This window comes from Molothrus aeneus, chromosome Z (genome assembly GCF_037042795.1).
Source record: "Molothrus aeneus isolate 106 chromosome Z, BPBGC_Maene_1.0, whole genome shotgun sequence".
Lineage (NCBI taxonomy): Eukaryota > Metazoa > Chordata > Aves > Passeriformes > Icteridae > Molothrus > Molothrus aeneus.
The window spans coordinates 12,201,850-12,220,505 of NC_089680.1; the positions used below are offsets into that span (position 1 = coordinate 12,201,850).

Below are 18,656 nucleotides of genomic sequence, written 5' to 3' on the forward strand. Positions count from 1 at the left end.
TGATTTAGGTAGAAAAGTGACATGCTGGAAAGCTGTTTCAAAAAAAGGTGTAATAATCAAGCCTGCTGAGCCAAAGCTATGATAACATTCAATAGTGGATTTTTTTTTCCTGTTTTAATGGAGCAGTTCTTTTTTTTTTTTTTCCTTTTTTTAAATCTGGGACACTTGGTACTAAAAAAACATGGAAAAGCTCCATGGAGGTAGTGAAACAGCAGTCAGCAGCAGACACTCAGATCAAGAAATTAAACTGAAACTACATCCTGGCTTCACATGCACCTTAAGCACTCTCATCACAATAAATAGTGTTGGGGTGGTCACTGTGTGGCAGCTTTGACAGCTAACACCTCAGTTTCCATATAGCCTCTCCTCTCAGGACTCTCAGCTTTTTCACAAGTAGTGCTGCACTGAATAAACAGAGGCAGAAACGGAAGCTCTTCAAATAGAAACAAAAGAACAGAAGAAAAGGCACTGCAGAGAAACCTGTATAGAGAAACCTGCTATAAAAACTGTCCACAGAATGTCCCATTATGCTGCTGCTTGTGGCATTAAACTTCTTTAAACATGCCCAGATCCTCAGCACTTACAGTACAACTATGCACAGAACACTGCAAAAATCTATGTTGTGTTCTTGGAGAACCTCCTCAAACAGCTTTCATATGGGCACTGGCCAAAAGTTCACTTACATTCTTGGGAATGTTTGTTTATCGGGAAGTGAAGGACACTGAAGTTGTCTTGATGCAATACTTGTGACTTTGACCCTTGCCATTCTTGGCTTGTGAAAGGGAAACACTGATACATCTTTGGTATGATGTCTAGAGAAAGATCCCATCTTCCCTTCAGATATTCTTCTACAGCAGAAGAAATCAACCTGCATAAAAGAGCATAATTTCTATGCCTCTCCCATGTGAACTCAAAAGAGAAATTAGAAGTCCAGCTCTTCTGGAACTTGTGAATTCTGTCCTGAAGTATTCCTGAAGTATTCAGGACAGAATGAGAATGAGAATGAGAAAAAGCCATTCTCACCCTATTAAAATCTTCAGTGCTGTCCCGAGATACTTCATCACTCTGTCCTGAGATGCTCATTCCACAAATATGTGGCAAAACGAAGGGAAGTCCAAGCACTGCTAAAGTCTGTAATGGACCACACCCAGAACATGTATTACTTGGTGGGATGGGAATCTTGAGGGAACTAGTCCTTTGGTCAGAGATGGTTCTTTGTTTTTCAAAATTGTAAAATGAATTGGACTCATGTGCAAGGGTGATTTTGGCTCCAGTATTAATAAAACTTAACATGTCTCTATTTATTGCCTCCCTAAATACCAGGGTATCTCAGTGTTTGGGTGAGAGATTGGCACACAGAAGATGGTAAACATCCAATTACCAACCTGAGCAGAATAGAAGCTGTCAAAGGGGAAAAAATCTTACATATTTTTTAGCACTCATACCTGCAGTTCTACATCCATCAGCTGAAGATACAAACCTGTCTGTTCAATCAAATCAGTATTGCAATAGAACGTGTTTATTTGGCACAAAGCTTTTAATTGGCAACAATGAAAAATAGTCATTTTGATAATCTCCCTTGAAGCAGGCAAATATCCTGTTTTAGCAGAGGGTGGTGTGGCTTCAACTATTCATATTTTTCTCACACTTGGCGGGACTGCAGCAGCAATTTATACCTGCTTCCAAAGCCAGCAGCACTTTAGAAATCCCAGTTAGCTCGAAACAGCTGTGTTGATCTTATCTGCAATACACTCTCTTGCAAATGCATTAGTCTGGCCTCCAGCCTCCAAATAGTCCAGACTTAACCACAAAGACTGAACTATTAATGATATTTAAGGTATCAGGCTGTAGCATCCTGCCTATCCACTGCCTCAATCCAGAAATTACTGGTCCAAGCCTGCATTCTAAATAAAACTGGAACTGAACAGCAATGCATAGCACTGTGTACATTCCATTTTGAGTGGTCTCATCATATCTGCTTCACCATAAGTAGACAGCATAAATACATATACATAGGTAAGTAAGAAAATCCCTTCTATAACAATGCAGTCTCTTGCAACATGCAAGGCAAAAATGGATTATTGACTTTGCATTCTAAAAAAACCCCACCTTCTTTCTTTGGCCTAGAGTATGGCATTTGGTGAGATCTTATTGCCTTTGATCCCTGATGCAGTAAGCTCCTGGTCTGTTGCTGACTCCAGCTTTTAGTAATGTTAAAAAAAACCTTGACAGTCAGCAGGTGCTACAAGGAAACTTCAAATATTATGTGGGAAAAAATGCTTGTAATTTAAAAATTATTTGTGAATTTTTATAGTTTTCATCATAAAATGACTTCAGGATTTTTTAAGCAGTTACACATCAGAAAGTCTTTAAAAGAATATTTTTATAAAGCAAAATGTTTTTGAGCTACTCTGCAAACCCAACATGCTTTTCAGTTTTACTGCAAAGCACCTCACCACTTCTACATGCAGGATCTGAGTAGCCTTCTGGGTTTTGCAGAGGGTTTGCTAAGAACCTGCAACAACATCTGCAGCAGCTGATCAGCCACTTCCTACTTCATCTGTAATGTGCAGAGAGCTGTGCTCTGCTCTGCTTCCCTAACCACATTTTCGTTTAGATACAAGCCATGGTTTCAGGTTTCACTATTATGCTGCTTTGGAGCTGCTGAGAGTGAGCAGGTAAACTTACAAAAGAGCCGAAGCTCAGGGCTTTTGATTATGCTGTTGTGACACATACTGTAGCAACAAAGTTCAGTTGTGATACTGCTCACATCTTGAAAACAAAGAGCATGGAAAGTTTCTGGTTGTTGCTCTCCTCAAGTCCAGACCTTACTTTTAAAAATGCCTAGGTACAATCTTTTATGAGTTTTCTTTTCTTTTATTCTTCTCATCTCTCCTGATTTTCCTCCCAGTTAGGTGATAAAGCTTTTTTTTTCTCCTGTGTGCAAACAAAATTACGTCCCAAAATGGTGGAATTTCAGACAAAGAGAAAAAAGGGGAAATGAAGACCTAGGTCTTCATCCTTTTTCAGATCATTTTGCTCATAGTTGTTCATAACATCATGAAAAAAATGATCACAGCAGGTGGAGAATCTGTCCCTTTTAAAGCAAAACTTCTCATTGTTCTCAATTCAAAAATCTTTCCACAACAGATGCACAGACTACCTTAAGGATGTTTCACATAAGGTTTAACACTTATTCTAACACTTATATTCTCAAAAATATCATATAGTTGACATATTAAGAGTTGACATAATTCTAGATCCATACAAAGTTGGGGATTTTTCGCCTTCCATATATATAGAGACAAACAGATGAAGAATTTAGAGCACATGAAAGTGAGCATCTAAATTTACATTTAAGGTTGTGGGCTGAAAAATATTAAGCATGCTCATAGTCTTACTCCAAAAAGAAGACTCACAGTTTCACCCAAGTACTTCAGTATGTAAAAGTTTGCAGGACTGAGCCTTGTGGTGACTAAATATGAGGTTAGGTATTCCTAACCTCAAATTTAGGGGTCCAGCACACTTCTTCTACTGGGCAGTGCTGACTGGCATGAGAAAAGTGATTTCCAACTGCAGATGTGTTGGAAGTTATCATAGAGAGAAGACTGTACTTATCTAAAGAGGAACACAAAATTAAATCCAAACTGAACTGCAGTTGAAACTTTCCATTTGTCTGATAAAAAGCCTTAATGACTACTTCTGGTCCTACTAAAAATATAAACCTGAGTCAATTAATTTCATGTTGCATGGTATCATTTCTTTTGCAAGAAAAAAGAATAAAAATTGAAAAATTCAGAGATGGAGGACATATAAGACAGTGATAGTTTAAAAATAGTCTTTTGTAATTCATTTGTATTTGAAAGAGAAGGCAAAAGAAAATGCACGCAATGATGCAAAGGCAATTTTGTAAAGAAAATGTACTGGAAAAGTTTTTTTAAAATGTGACTATTTTCCAAACTAAAAAAATGATGAAATTTTCAATGTGAAAAATAATTACCTCATACATACCATGGTACATAAAAAATCATTTTCGTAAAAAAATTCCCATGCAACAAAATCTTGCATTTGTATAGTGGAAGTTTGCAGATTTTCTCTTCAAAATTTGCAAAAAGGAGCACCATTGTTCAAAATGCACATATCTGAAGAGGGTTCAATTTCAAAAGGAAACCAATGACCTCAGGAATGTTCTTTACTAAAAGGAACCTTTTTGGATTAAAAAAAAAAAAAAGTTAAGATACAATTTCAAAATCTTCGTAACAGCTTTATTATGAAAGGCATGGGGTTTTTTGTGTCTATTAATACTGAATATTTATTGCAACATTTAATATCAAAAGTTTCAAGAATGACTGGAAGTTTTCCATATATGAACTATAATGAACTATGATTTTAATATATTTTCTATAATGAAATATATTAGTTTTCGATGTATTATTACCCATGTACGGCCACCAAATGATGGAGATTGATTAAGAACATTTCTCCCTGTGAACCAAAATAGGTCTAGAAAATAAAAAGGTGAAAATACTTGCACCAGTAGGGCACAGATTGTTTCAAATTCAAACATTATGCATGCTGCATAGGTTTTATCTCTGTAAGCTGATAAGGAAATATTTAAAGAGTACAGAGAAATTAGAACTTTCAGCTCAGAGAGAAATTTCAATACATATCAAACTTCAAATATGAGAAGTATGTGCTAATCATTCCTGTAATTACACGTAAACAGACTACAAAGCTTTATTTTTTTTTGGAGCTAGACAACTTCTTGGTTCAAGATGTATTCTACAGTAATGGTACCAGCAACATGTCCAGAACTCCATCACCACAGTACTTCTGTGTATCAGGGAAAACAAGATATTTTCCAACTTGACCATAAAGCTGTCTATAAAATAGTGTGATAAGCTAGATGCACTCTCTTGCTAAAAAAAGTTGTAAAGTAGGCTTTAAGCAAAATATGTGCCAACTTAAAGAATGGGAAAATTTCAGCAAGTTCTCATAACTTTTTCAGTCTATAAATTAAATTTAGTTATAAGCTCTGTGTTCACATTCTTTTCTGGAATCTGGACAGATGATTTCAGAGCACTTGAGATGTTGGTACAGCAGAGATGCTTTTGTATTGTGACCCATATAATGCAACCACATGATGAAGGTGCATAAATAGGTGCTTCTTGTGAATCAAAACGGGTGAACAAAAGAACAAGATTTCAGAAATTAAGTTAAGGGAATTTTACTAAGCAGAAGTAATTACTCAGTTCCATCAGTTCTACTTTTTTCTTTCCAGCAGCTTCCTTTCTGTCACCTTCCATGAGAAACTCATGGCTGTCGTTTTTCTGCATCCTTATGAATTTTCCTTTCTAACTACTTCTCTTAGCACTTTTTCTCAAAGGCTGCTCTCATACATAGTGTAATCCTCAAGGCACTATGCTGAATCCATCCATCACTGACCCTGCTGAAAGGTGGGCAATGGTTTCAAGTAGAGCAGAATACCTCACGTGCTTCATTGAGTCCTTTGCAGAGGTACAGACCTATAGAGTGAATATGTTATGCATATTCTTTGATTCAAAACAGAAGGGGCCTCAAAGCCGTTCAAACTACATGTCAAATCTCTGACCAAATTAACAGGTGCACTCGCATGGCTTCTCTTCTGAGTCCTAAATTCTGCATCTTAGTTTCTCCATTCAGGAGTGGTTTTAGCTGACTCAATGGGATTTAGGGCAGTCAGCTGCAGAAACAACTGCAGAACTCATGTGCAGACTATAACAAGTGTAAACATGAGAAAAAAAAGTTTTCTGTGCCTCCATCCTGTGATAAAAACAACCCACATCTTACTGTTAATTTTCGAGAATCAGATAATCTTGAAGGGAACAAATGTAGCACATAAGCCATAACAAACAAAAAGGTAGATACTTAGGAGAAGATCTGCCAGTTGCAGAAGCTTGGACAAATCACAATGGAGACATGTCTCCTGACGTTAAATGGATACAATTTATTCCTTTTAAAATAAAAATATACTCTGAGACATTTGGAAAATGTTGCAGAATGTTGTAGCTAAGGCAATAATCAAGCATAATGAGTTTAAATACTAATTTGCAGTGGGTTTTGTGTACTTTTCCGTCCTTATACACAACCGCAGCAAGTTGCACTCTGAGCAATTACCCACAAGGAAACACTCAATGTTGGTTTATCTGTTTTCTTAGGCAGATTGACTAAGTAAGTAAGTAAGTAAGTAAGTAAGTAAGTAAGTAACTATTAACTAACTAACTATTATTAACTAACTAACTAACTAACTTAGATAAATAGTGGCCTCATTCATATTTCTCTAAGGATAGTCAAATGAATTTTTAAATTGCAGTGATTAATTTTTTTTCAATTCTGTAAACCATACTGGCAGTTTAATCTACAGTTTTGTCCACATGTTTTAGCAGAATTATGTGACAAACCCTTGACCTTTTAAGGCAATGCTTAAAAAAATCCAGAGTGGTAGGGTTTCCTCCACAGCCTTAATATTCTTTGTTGTGGAGGCTCTTAAAAACTCTGAGGAATTTTCTCCCTGACTGAAGCAGACTGACAGCATGTGCCCACTTTTTATTCACTGAATAAAACTGAAGCCCCTGGTGTTTGTTGTTCAGGAGTTGTGCAGAGGTGTGTAGAGCACTGGGGACTCAGCCTCTGGCTGGCTTTGTGTGTTGGCCACCTGTACCTCTATGATCTCATTGCGCTGAGTGTGGTTCTCATAAGCAACATTACAGTTGTGGCCTCACATGGAAAGCTGTCAGCAAAATGACTTTGTTTCTCTTCTTTTCTCTAAGACCTTGGGTGTTTATTGTAAAACAATGTAGTTGTTATTGCTTTCTGAACACAGAAGGCACATGCACCTCATTGATTCTTAGCTGAGGTAAATATGATCTGTCATGGAAAGTTGCTGCAATGGGACATACCACAGGAATTTACTATTCTGCCATGTATTTGCCGGCCCAGACAGGAATTTCTTAAAGCCTGTCTTCACTGGAAAATAGTAGCATGTCAATAGTGAGACTTTCTTGAAAAAGACATTTGTATATACAGAAGTTTTATCATGAAAAGTTTTTCAGGACTACATGAAAATTTCTAATCCACAGCAAGGCCAACATCAAACTAACATCCCTTAGTATTCATGCAGGCATGGTGGATGATTAAAATCCTTCTCCCACACTTAATCAAGACTGTTGTGTCAAAGCTAAGTCCTTCAGCCTCTAACATTTAATGTAGTTTCATGCCCAGTGAATACTTATTTTCAAAAACCAGTAAAACAGGTTTCATGGGGAAGGATAACAACCAAAGCAAAAGGGGTGAATTAATACTTCTAAGAAAGCACGATTCAAACTCATGTTTTAAATAAGGCGATACAAGGTTTTCTATAGTGCAGGCACATTCCCCTAACACAAGTGTAAAAACCACTAGGTGTGGAGGTTTTCTCCTCTCAAAGAACAATGCAAAGCCTAACTTTTGCCCTATTACAGACCAAAAGCTCTAAAGGTCAGATCTCAGAAAGCTTTGTTGAATGGAAAAAATATTTTCATTTGCTTAGTCTTCTTTATTTTCAGCACCTGAATCACAGCAGCAAATTATGCAACTAGGGAAAGCTTCTGTTCACCAGGACACAGTAATGAACAGGAAGAATTTGTGCTACGAGGGGTGGCATCTTCCTGACATGACTTTGATTCTCGAAATGACAGTTAAGGAAAAAAAACACAGTTCAGTTTTTTTATGTTCCAAGAAACCCATCAACAATGAATAACTGTTAAACTGAAAAGGAGTTTGTTCAGGATTCACTCTAGAACAACTTGCCTGTCCACCAGAACTGTTCTGTGTAGGCTTCTGGCCACAATGAAATGGGCTGCATTAATTAAAGCCAAACAGAATATCAATATCTACATGCTAGCTCTCTGAGTGAAGACTGAAGTTCAGGGACACTATGAACAGCTTCTCACGGATGTGGTTTCTAAATTTTTCACTCTTGACCTGCCCCTATGACTGTGAGACAGAAAAGACCATGTCTGATCCTTAATTTCTACTTAGTTGTGTGTGAGTTTTGCAACATAATTGAAAACCACCTGGGCCACCATGCTGGGCAGCTCCATCCTTAGCTCATGTTCCCATGACTGTCAGGGTGGTGGCTGCTCTTACCCCTGCTTAGTGACAACTGGACACCCTCCATCTAACAAAAATTCTGATATTCTTACAGCCCTGCCCACAGTGCTAATTTAAAATGTACAGGCTAAATATTTCTTATGCTCAGTTTTAAAAAGATAATGAAAAAAATGCTTTGTGTCTATAACTGAATGGGAACGAGAAAAAAAGTCTGAATAAACAATGAGCAGAACAATAAATAAAGATTCCTCAAGTAGTTACTTAAAGTAAATTTAAAAATATATTTAAAATAAATTGTCATTTTCTGTATTTCCAGCCTTTGTCAGGATTTCTCAATGTTTTAATTAGCAAAGGTCTTACTCTTACATAACCAAAACATTTACTTGTGTAGTTGGCTGAAAATGCTGTCTTTTTGTATTGAGATTGTATATGAGTCTATTTGTCTTAAAGATATAGACAAATTTGCCTGATTTGAGGACCTTGGCCTGATCTTGTATTTGTCAGAACATTTCCTTAACTGCAAGGTAACAGACAAAAACCAGAACACAGAAGCTGAAAAGAAAGCAAATTTTTTTAATACCGATACACTCCTAATCTTTGAGTAGAATTAATAGTAACACAACATATAGCTGCATGCAGAAACTGTGTTTTTAATGAGTTCTTTTTCTCTTAAGAGAAGCCAGCTCAGAGCTTTTTCATGCTGCCATAGCCCCTCTGAACCTCTCCTGCCTCAGGAAGACCTGCATTATGTGTACTCAGAAGTGCTGAAACACAAGCCATGCTGTATTCTAGGCACAGAAGGTACAAGGACAAGTTATGTTTCAACTAAATTACATGAATGTACATGATGTACCACACATGCACAATGTGGAGTTAGAGCTCCACTCCACTGTCAGCAACTTCAGAGCTCCTGATCACACCACTGGGAATCCCCCTTTCCCACTAACTACACTTAAAATTGAAGCATCTAAGTTTGATCTGTTTAATTAAATCAGGACTTAAATGCCTGTTGAGCAAATACTCCCTGACACAAGTTATAGCTGCATCTGAGTAGTTTTAAGAAACAGGTGAACCCAATATAGCAAACATTCTTCCTGAACTTTACCACTGAAGGATAGAGAATATAATTTTAATTTCTGTACAGAAGAGACAGAAGCCCAAGTTACAGCTTTAAAGGGTTTTCTGATGCATGAGTTATTTCTGAACAGAAGAGGAGATTCCATCTGAAATTAACCTGGTTCTAAATGCATCAAAAATCTAATACCTAAGGAAGTAAAATCAAAGTGGACTTACTGAATTTTTGGTGGATCTTCAGGAACTTTTCCAGGTTCACACTGGGGGGTCTGTTGGGCTTTTTTGGGGGCTGGCCCAGACTGGCCACTGGCGGCAAGATTTTCCGCTTGGGCATTCTAGAACTCCTGTCCTCATCCTCTTGTGATTCACCTGATGGTCTTCCTGCAGCAAGTGCCGTATTCATCTTGCGGAATTTATAAGAACCTGATTCTTCCTCGGTGATTTTCTTGAGGAAGATGTTCTTGGCAGCACTCATTCCCGTTTCTTCAGTGTTTTCTGCCACAGTTTTGGGAGTTCCTTTTGATAAGCTGGACCTGAGGCCAGCAGGCTTCAGAGCTATTTTAGGAAAAGTACTGCCTGGAGCTTCTGCAGCAGACTTACTACTTTCACCTATTTCTTTTGCTTCTTGGCCTGCATGTATATTTGTTCTAGGTCCAGACTGTCTTTGCAGAGAATCACTTTTATTAGAGGCGTCTTCCTTCTGAGATACCTCTTTGTTTAGAGAAGGTTTCTGTGCAAGAAGTGGTTTAGAAACAGGAGGCTTGGGCTCATTTTCTTGTGTTGTAAACCTTAATTTTTCCTTAACTGCAGCTACTTTTGAGAATTCCGGTTTTGCCTCATTCTCCTGTGGTGGAAAATTTAAATTAGTTTTTGATCCTAGAGGATTTTTTTCTTTATCAGGAGGAGCAAGGAACTTGTTCCATGCAGGTTTTGGGTTCAAAGGCTTTGGGTCCTCTTTTGACGGGTCACTGGTTTTGATAGAGAGTTTAGTGCATCCAGCTTTTTCATCATTTCCTCTGTTAGTGGGCTGAAGCTGAACACCAAACCTTTGTGCCACTTGGTTTAAATGTGGTGGGTTTGGATCTTTCTCTGGTTTATCATCACTTGAAGGCTTGACTGCCAGAGGAGGCTTAGGCTGAGCAGGTTTGTGAAGAGTACTGGGTCCTGGACAAAACGCAGTATATCCTTTATTTGTAAATTGCTCAAATACTGCTTTCCTTGTCTGTAATCCTTTGGGGATGTCTTGTCTCGGGATTTTGAGGGGTCGACTGTTTGAAGGTTCCTCTATGCCTCTGCTACATCTCTCAAATTTCTCCATGAGTAACTTCACCCGTGGCTTCGGACTCTACAAACATAAAGAAGAGAAAAACAAGGGCAGAAATGGGAAAGTACTGTTGCAATGTTCACAAATACTGTACTTTAAAGAGTTTCCTGGTCTGAGGCTTTACTACTGCTGATTGGCTGAGGAGGTGCTGTAGCTCATCTTCCTGTAGAGTTAAGAGAAGCTGAGCGTTTTGTTGTATGCTTGCAGCATTTATACGATATTTTGAAATTTTCATTCAGGTGTTGCCTTTCAGGTACTGCAGGTCCTTTTGAGCATATTATAATTTCTGTTTACTTTTGGAATTGTGAACTGAACACATAATAAATGTAAGAAATTACATATGACTTTAAAATCAACCTACCTAAAAATTTTATTTTCCTGTGATAAGAAGTTCTTATTGGATTCCCACTGGAACTTGGGGGAATCTACCAGATTCATGTTATTCCTGCTAACTTTTTGGAGAACTGCAAGTTCCTTTGTGAAAACAAATTCTTCTGGTTAATGTATGTGCGTGTCAATTTTTCTTTCCTTTCTCAGCAATTTTTTTACTTTCTGCTCCCCACACTCTCACTTTGTCCTTATTTCTCTTCTCCATTTTGAATATCTGAATAAAACTGTGCATGTGTGGGTAGTAAATGAAAATATGTGAAGTAAAATTAAAATAAATGACAATCAATATACACAGATATTGTCAAAGTTACTAATTTTTTTATTTAAAAAAAGGAATTTAACTAATTACAAGCGAATAAAATCCAGCTTCATTCAAAAATAGATGTTTTAATTTGTCACCCCAATTCAATAAGTTTCAGGACCCATCTTAACTATGAACAGAACCCAAGAGTTCAATACATTTGAATTCAGGAAAAATAAAACACATCACAGTGCAGGATGGGAGCAAAAGGCAGTGAGCTGGTCCCACTGCACTGGGCAGGGGCCACCTTTGGGTTCCAGGAGCCTTCTTCCCAGCTTACAGTGGCAGCAAGCGTGCAGCTATGGCAGATACATTGATACATACAATTCACAAGTAGGACCTGGATTTCCTGTGTGAGTTAAAATGTAAAGTTTATGGTACAAACTAGGTAGGGTTCTGAATCATCTGTCTGTAAACAAAGGACTATTGCTACAAAACATAATAAATAAGTGTTGGAAAAAAAATAGAGGTTTAAGAATGAACTGTGTCTTAACTTACTATGGTTCGGCAAGTGCTCAGTGTTTTTTTTTTTACTTCAATAATAAAAGCTTCTTAATTGGGCTTTTGCTCCTTTTGCCTTCCGTTTGATTGTATCTCATTACATAAATGGCCTGTTAAGTTGTAGTTATATATATAGAGAGAGAGAGAGACTTTTGCAACTTAAAGGTAACTATCCCAGTCTTTTGGCATTGCCAAGAAGTTAAATCTTTCCAAACTGATTGTGTTGAGCCACAAATTACTAAATGCAGCCAAAGCAAGATAGGCATAATGAAACTTATACCCAGCGACCACATTGTTGGGTATTTTTGTACCTATGAAGAAGGGAGGAAGTACACATTTACTATGGAGATTATCAGGGTTAAGCCATATACTGTTGTTTGATGCATACACACACACACACACACACACAATTACATTGCAGAGGTATGTATATGCAAAACTAATCATTCAAGATTTGTCCCACAAGACCTCACAAGGCCCTGATTTTACCCAGGTTAGACGATTCAGTGCCAGAGAGAATAAAAAAGCCTTTTATCTCTGATTTCTTTTGACTTTGTACTAATTAATGATTTTTTTTCCTAAGATCTGTAAGAAAATCTAGACCACCAGAGATACTGTCATTACAGCTTATGTCTGACGTCTTCAGACCTTCTAAGTTAGGGTTTGATCAGCTGCTTGGCCAGCTCAGCTACTCATTTCTTTTGAAAGTCATAGCAATAAACTAATTTCTTTTCTACTTCTTCTATTTGAAATATAAGAAAATTGCAATAGCAAGATTACATCAATTACATGAATTACATTCATACATGCTTTTAAATGCACTAAACCATTCATTCCTGTCATGCTAGGAGTGTCAGTGAATTTTTAAAACTAAATTTCTTCCCAACACTGTGAACAAACCTTGCCCTAGTCATGCATATTTACAGGCCAAGCAAGAGGAAAAGGTTCCTGGACATGGGGAAGAGTTTACAATTAACAATAAAGCCTCTTTCATTTACTTGGTAAAGAGAATAGTAAGAATCAAAACAGAGTGAGAAACTTGGTGAAATCTTTCTGCTTCTTTTTAATGTATGTCACCAGCTTCTGCCATCAAAAACTGTGTTACAAGCCATGCAGATTTTAATGCTGAGCCTGACTGGTCAGGCAGACAGAGGGGAACTGGGGAAAAAAGAAAATTTTTTGTTTGTCGCCCTGATCATAGAGTAATCACCACAATTTCTGTGCTTTCATTCCCAGCAGTGACAACAGTTACCTACAACATTATCACATACAGTAGGTTGTAAATCATGAAATGGGAACTTGAAAAGATTCTGAAGAGAGATTAAGTTTCCCCTACTCTTCCCCTCTAAAGTGCAGAGTCTGTGCAAAAGAGGACTCTCATGCAAAAGCTACTTGGATTATTTTCTGCACTTTGATCTCTATTGGAAACTCTGTGCAAAATATTCTGGCTTTTCAAATTTTGATCTGAACTGCAAGCAACACATAAGGAGCACAGTAAGATTTCCTTTATTACAAGATGGTTGTATTATTCAGATGTGTTTGCTCAAATCTATATCAATACCTACATGTTAGCTCTCATGCCATTGATACATTTTTATACACAGAGCTTTCAGAATTTCCCACTGCCTTCAGCAGAGACTCACAGAGGTATCAAGTTAAACTTGTACAGAATTGTTACACTACACCTTAGTTACACCTCAGTGTTAACGAATGCAATTCTCCCCAATTTACAACATGGCTGTGCATTTCTGTACAGAAGTACTCTGTAATGAGAACACAAAAGTACATTAAAAAATTCAGTTGTATTCTTCCTGAGTTTAGTATGGGTATTTCAGTCTCAACTGCAAGCCTGAAAAAAAAAAGTTGGTTTTTTTTTTTGCCTTGGCATAAATATAACTTTATTATTTACTTTCCTGTCTTGGTGAAGCCAAAATATTATTTCAGTTCAACTTCCCCTTGAGGCCAAGCTTTCTTTAAACAGCAACACTGGATCAGTGAACAGAATAGCAGATGTGTGTGCATACAATCATTAATTAGGCAAATGAAAAATATGTAACTTCTGACTGTACAAAGAATTCATTCAAAATACAAGCAGATTTGATTTATAAAGGATAAAACTCCCATCTTTTCTCAACTGTAACTTTTACATTTCTATTCAAAATTGATGGGGTCAAAATATACTCTTTAAAACTTAAAACTTGATCTTGGTGAGTTTGTTAGAGAGTAATAAAGATTATATAACTATCCCTTTAAGAAGAAAACTATGCTTAATTATGAATTCTTTGATAGTGAAATAACCAGCAAAGTTAATAACCACTAAAGGAATTGAGCTCCAACCTATGTGCAGGATATAAGGAATAAGAAAATGGACAAAAATGGCAAGGAAAATTACACAGAGAACTATAGAAAAATACAGATGTGAAAATTATTTTGCAACTTTATATAAGTCTGATACAACTTCTACTGAAGTTGGTCGATTTGAGGCAGTCTAGCTTTTTGTTTATGTGGCAGTGCCATTCTGAAATTGTGATAAATTATTGCTTGACTACTTTCTTTTCCAGACACCTCAGAATTATCATTATGCAAATTTGTTGTTTCCAGAAGACATTTCCAAACTGCTTTTCTTCCCCTCGAGTCTAGCCATAATTACTAGTTCAAGAGTCCCTCTAAGAGTAAGTGCAGTATTTGGAAAGTGAAGTTGAGAAGTTGCAATGCTCTGCACCTATAAATGTGTGTAGCAGAAGCATGAAAAGAAGACAAAGAGACACAGTTTGTTCATAAAAGACTTGCTGATACAATGGTTGGTATGAAAGAGAAATGAGCCCTCATCAGAAAATACTTAAGGGAGAGGAGACAGGCTATTCTTCTGTCTGGGGTGTCCTCTAGGACAGAGAGGATGGAGAGAAATCTAAGGGATTCCCCAGTGAGAGGCTGACAGCCCCGAGTTACCCTAAGAGCATCATTTCAAATATCCCTCTAACACCAGCAAGAAATAAACAGCACACACATGAGGATATATGGTTGTCAAAATTAGACAAGGCAATATTCCAGCCTGGTCACTGTGTAGTCTGTATCTTTTCAATTGTGCATTCCTCTAAACCCTTCTTATCTCTCTTTTGCCACTTTTTCTCCCTTCTATTGAATCATAAAACTGTCTATTCATACTGCAGAAAAATAAAAGGCAAGTTCCAGATGAGTTTGAGGCCAGGATGACTGAGGGCATAGGGCTTGACCAGAACAGCCAGATTACATCCCATCTTGTTCCCAAACTGCTTCCGTCAAGACAATGCATGAAATCAAAGTATCAATGGAGGCATGATCATCTCTTCATTCTAGGTCCTAACAGGCTCACAACAAAGTTTCTCTCTACATGGCTTTTTTTTGGTACCTGTTTAAGTGAAAATAAGAACTATCAACCACTGGCAACTTGGTTTTCAACAACAGAAGCCTGGTGGCTTCAATTTTCCATCAAGAATTTGTATCTGATATAAATAGAATACTTTCTATCCATTTCTGTAAAATGATTGCATTTTTGTAACATGGTTTTTACATAAACACAAAATTTCATGATACTCAATAATTTTCTTTTAAAAATTATTTTTATCGTGTGCCTTCTAATACCCTTTATCAATTATTTATTTCGGATAATGTAAATTTTCTCATGATCTGCCCAGAAATGAAACAGATTCCTTTTCCCTCAGAACCCTATATATGTATAGTGTATACAGTAACTGTCTTATGAATGTCTTACTTGTCTGGTTATCCCACTAAAGTGAATTTTCCAAATCTCAAGGAAGAAAAATTTGAATCCCTGTCACTGTGAAGTTCCTACCATTATTTTGAGAATTTCAGGATCCCATATGATTTTAAAGGAAGTTTTGTTTAATTTAAAGACATTGAGTAGCATTTTGACTCATACCTGGAAAGGAAAATACTTTCCATGATGAACTACTAATAAAACGCATACACTGACATCTCAATCCAGAATACAGTACATTAATTTATACCGACCCATAATTTAACAAACAAAGCAAAGGGAATAACTAAAAATTAATTGCCTTTGAGTGATACCACTTCTGCTATTATTCAAAATGCAAAGGCCACTTAAATTAGGACTACTTTTAGTAAAAGTAAATTTTACTTTAGTAAAATTTTGGAGAACTAACCACAAAACTCTGAGAGAGAAAACTCCATTTTGTCAACTTAGTATCTTTTCAACTCCTAAATACAGTAAAATCTACAACTAGTTAATTAAGCTATATTCAACACCTTGTACTGATTCTATTTCTTCTGGAACTTTCCATGGCTATTTTTAAGATGAACATGTGCAACAGTTTACCTGGATATCCCAAAGCTCTCCAGTATTTTGAAACAAGCAGTAAAACTGGCTCCCTCAATGCGACAATCTTCGGGTGTAACAACTTAACAGCCTGGTCTATTTGCTAAAGAGGAATTCTGCTTCTCACAGAGGAGTTCTTGCTTCTCACAAGATACACTTGTGGGTTTCATTATCATGAACAGTAACTGCTCTCCACAGGATATTAGGCAAGAAGTGCTGGAGGAAAAGGGAACTAAAGTGTGTTCAGACTGGTTGGCTGCTTCCATCAGCAGTAAGCACCATGTGATATCCAAAAGTATTGCATTTACCCCCTATTGCGTAGCCCTGTGAGGCGTCCTCGGTGCACACAAGCCTGAGCTTTTACAGAATAGCTGCTAAACAAATGTGTGAGGCAATTACAGGCATATAGGGTGGACTGGCCACAGGCCCAGTGCCCTGCTACCACTGAGAACTGCACATGTATGTCAGATAGCATGTTCCTTTGCTGCCTCACATTCACCAGTGGGATCTTGAGATTCTGCTGGCCAGTTTTTAAAAACTTCTGTTATGTGGAGATATTAAAAATAAAACAAAACAAAACTGTGATCATACATTTCTTCTGTCCTTCCTCCTGTGTGTTTGAGTTTGAAGGATGATATAGGATAGAAAAGTCAATACTGAGTAAATAAGCTTCACAAGAAATTCTAAATGTGTGCTTGTGCTGAAGGTAAATCAAAACCACAAAGACTGAACCCCTTACAAAATACAGCTCAGTGAATTTGCTGGAGCAGTGCATGGGGAGGAAATTGCAGAAGAAAAGCTGTCTGTCTTTGAGTTTAATTAGAAGTTAACTGAATCTTCCTCATGGTCTACTACTCTCCTTCTGCACAAGCTTCTTAGTATTTTTTGAAATATTTTGAAGTGTTAAAGTAAAGCATTGAAAGTGTTTGATATTTCTAGCTTAATTTTACAAAAACTTGTAGCTTAGCTACTTCAGAAGTTTATTAGGGTGTTGGATGGAGCTTATTTGAGTTAGAAACACTGCTGCATGCCAATGACTACTGATGTTTTTCTAATATAACTTAATAGTTTTTTGTAGTGGGAGAAATGTCATTCTTTATGCTATTCATTCAGCTAAACACTGCATTTTATTTATAAAATAGTATTTATTTGTGAATATAAACAATTATCACAGATGATAATGCATTTATTATTAAAACTAAGGCTAAATATTAGAATTTGTGACTTGCTGATGTATCTGGCAGCCTTCACGACTGTTTTAAGATGGTAACTGTAGCAATAAAGTCGTTTTATGTGGGTAAACACCACTGCAAGGGTTTGCTCACAGTATCAGCTCTAAACAAATCATGCAATGATCAAAGAACTAGTTTATCTTCACAGCTCTGAATGCTACACAGTTCCTGTTGTCTTCTCTTTCATCCAATACACAAAAATAAATATATCCCTAACTGACAGAATGCTCATGAGAATGTAAATTGCAACAAACACAATGAAAATAAGTTTAAGCTGTAAATTTCTGTGAAACTTGCCTATCTGCAATATCCACCATATGCCTCATTTTACATTTGCAGGTGCAACAGCTTCCTGAAATCTCTCTTTTTTTTCCCACTTATTTCAGTGAAGGTTATTTGTGAGTGATATAGGGAAATTAGCTATTTTTAGGTGAAGAAAGAATCTGAATAAATTAGTATTTTAAGTAACAGGACCTGAAAGCAGTGTAAAGTTATTTTGCCTTTTTCACTTTTCACAAAAACAACAGCAGCAGCAGCAACAACAACAAAATCACTAGTTCATATTCAAGGAAAACAAGGATGCTAATAATGATAATGCTTTCTCATGTATACACATGCCATCACATTCTCTGTATAGATCAAACCTAAATTCCAGCACACCAGTGGTGTCTTACTGCTCTTATGTGGAAATGTTATGACTGCAACTTTATTTTTTTTAATCAGAGCATTTATTTGGATGTTTCCATGTAACTTTGGGAAAAGTGGCTACATAGGAATTTTGTCAAAAATTAAGGAAAAAAGAAAGGGAAGAAAAAGTATCAGAACCTTGGCCATTCAGGAAGAGTGTGGCCAGCAATCCTCCCCCTCTACTTGGCTCTGCTGAGGCCACATCTGGAGTGCTGCATCCATTTCTGGGCTATTCAGTACACGAAGGAAAACAAAATACTGGAGAGGTTTCAGCAAAGATCAGAAAGATGATTTAGGATGTGGAGCATCACACTTGTGAGAAGAGACTGTGGGAGCTGGGTATGTTCAGTCTGGAGAAGAAAAAACTAAGAGAGGATCTTATTAATGAATAAAAATATCTCAGAGGTGGGTGCCCAGAAGATGGAGTTAGGTTTTTTTCAGTGGTACTAGAGACAGGACAAGAAGCAGTGTCCATAAACTAAAACACAAGAAGTTCCACCTCAATGTGAGTAGGATCTTCTTTCAGTTGAGGGTGGCAGCTCACTGGAACACCTACCCAGGGCAATCATGGAGTCTTTCTCTCTCAAAACCCACCTGGACATGTTCCTGTGTAACCTCATCAGGAGGGCTGGACTGGAATCTACAGAGTTCCCTTCCAGCCCTAATGATTCTGTGAGA

The 18,656-nt window shown here is 37.1% G+C and overlaps 1 protein-coding gene across 1 annotated transcript in view; it reads right to left on the reverse strand.

Annotated features, from left to right (window-relative positions):
- FYB1 (FYN binding protein 1) overlaps positions 1-16,170 on the reverse strand; it is a 43,458-nt gene extending 27,288 nt beyond the window's left edge. The window contains exons 1-2 of the mRNA XM_066569310.1: positions 16,060-16,170; positions 9,424-10,549 (exon numbers count right to left, since the gene is read on the reverse strand). Coding sequence (XP_066425407.1) covers positions 9,424-10,522 — 1,099 coding nt within the window. The 5' untranslated portion in view covers positions 10,523-10,549; positions 16,060-16,170. The remainder of the gene's footprint in view (positions 1-9,423; positions 10,550-16,059) is intronic.
- Between the last annotated feature and the right edge of the window lie 2,486 nt (positions 16,171-18,656).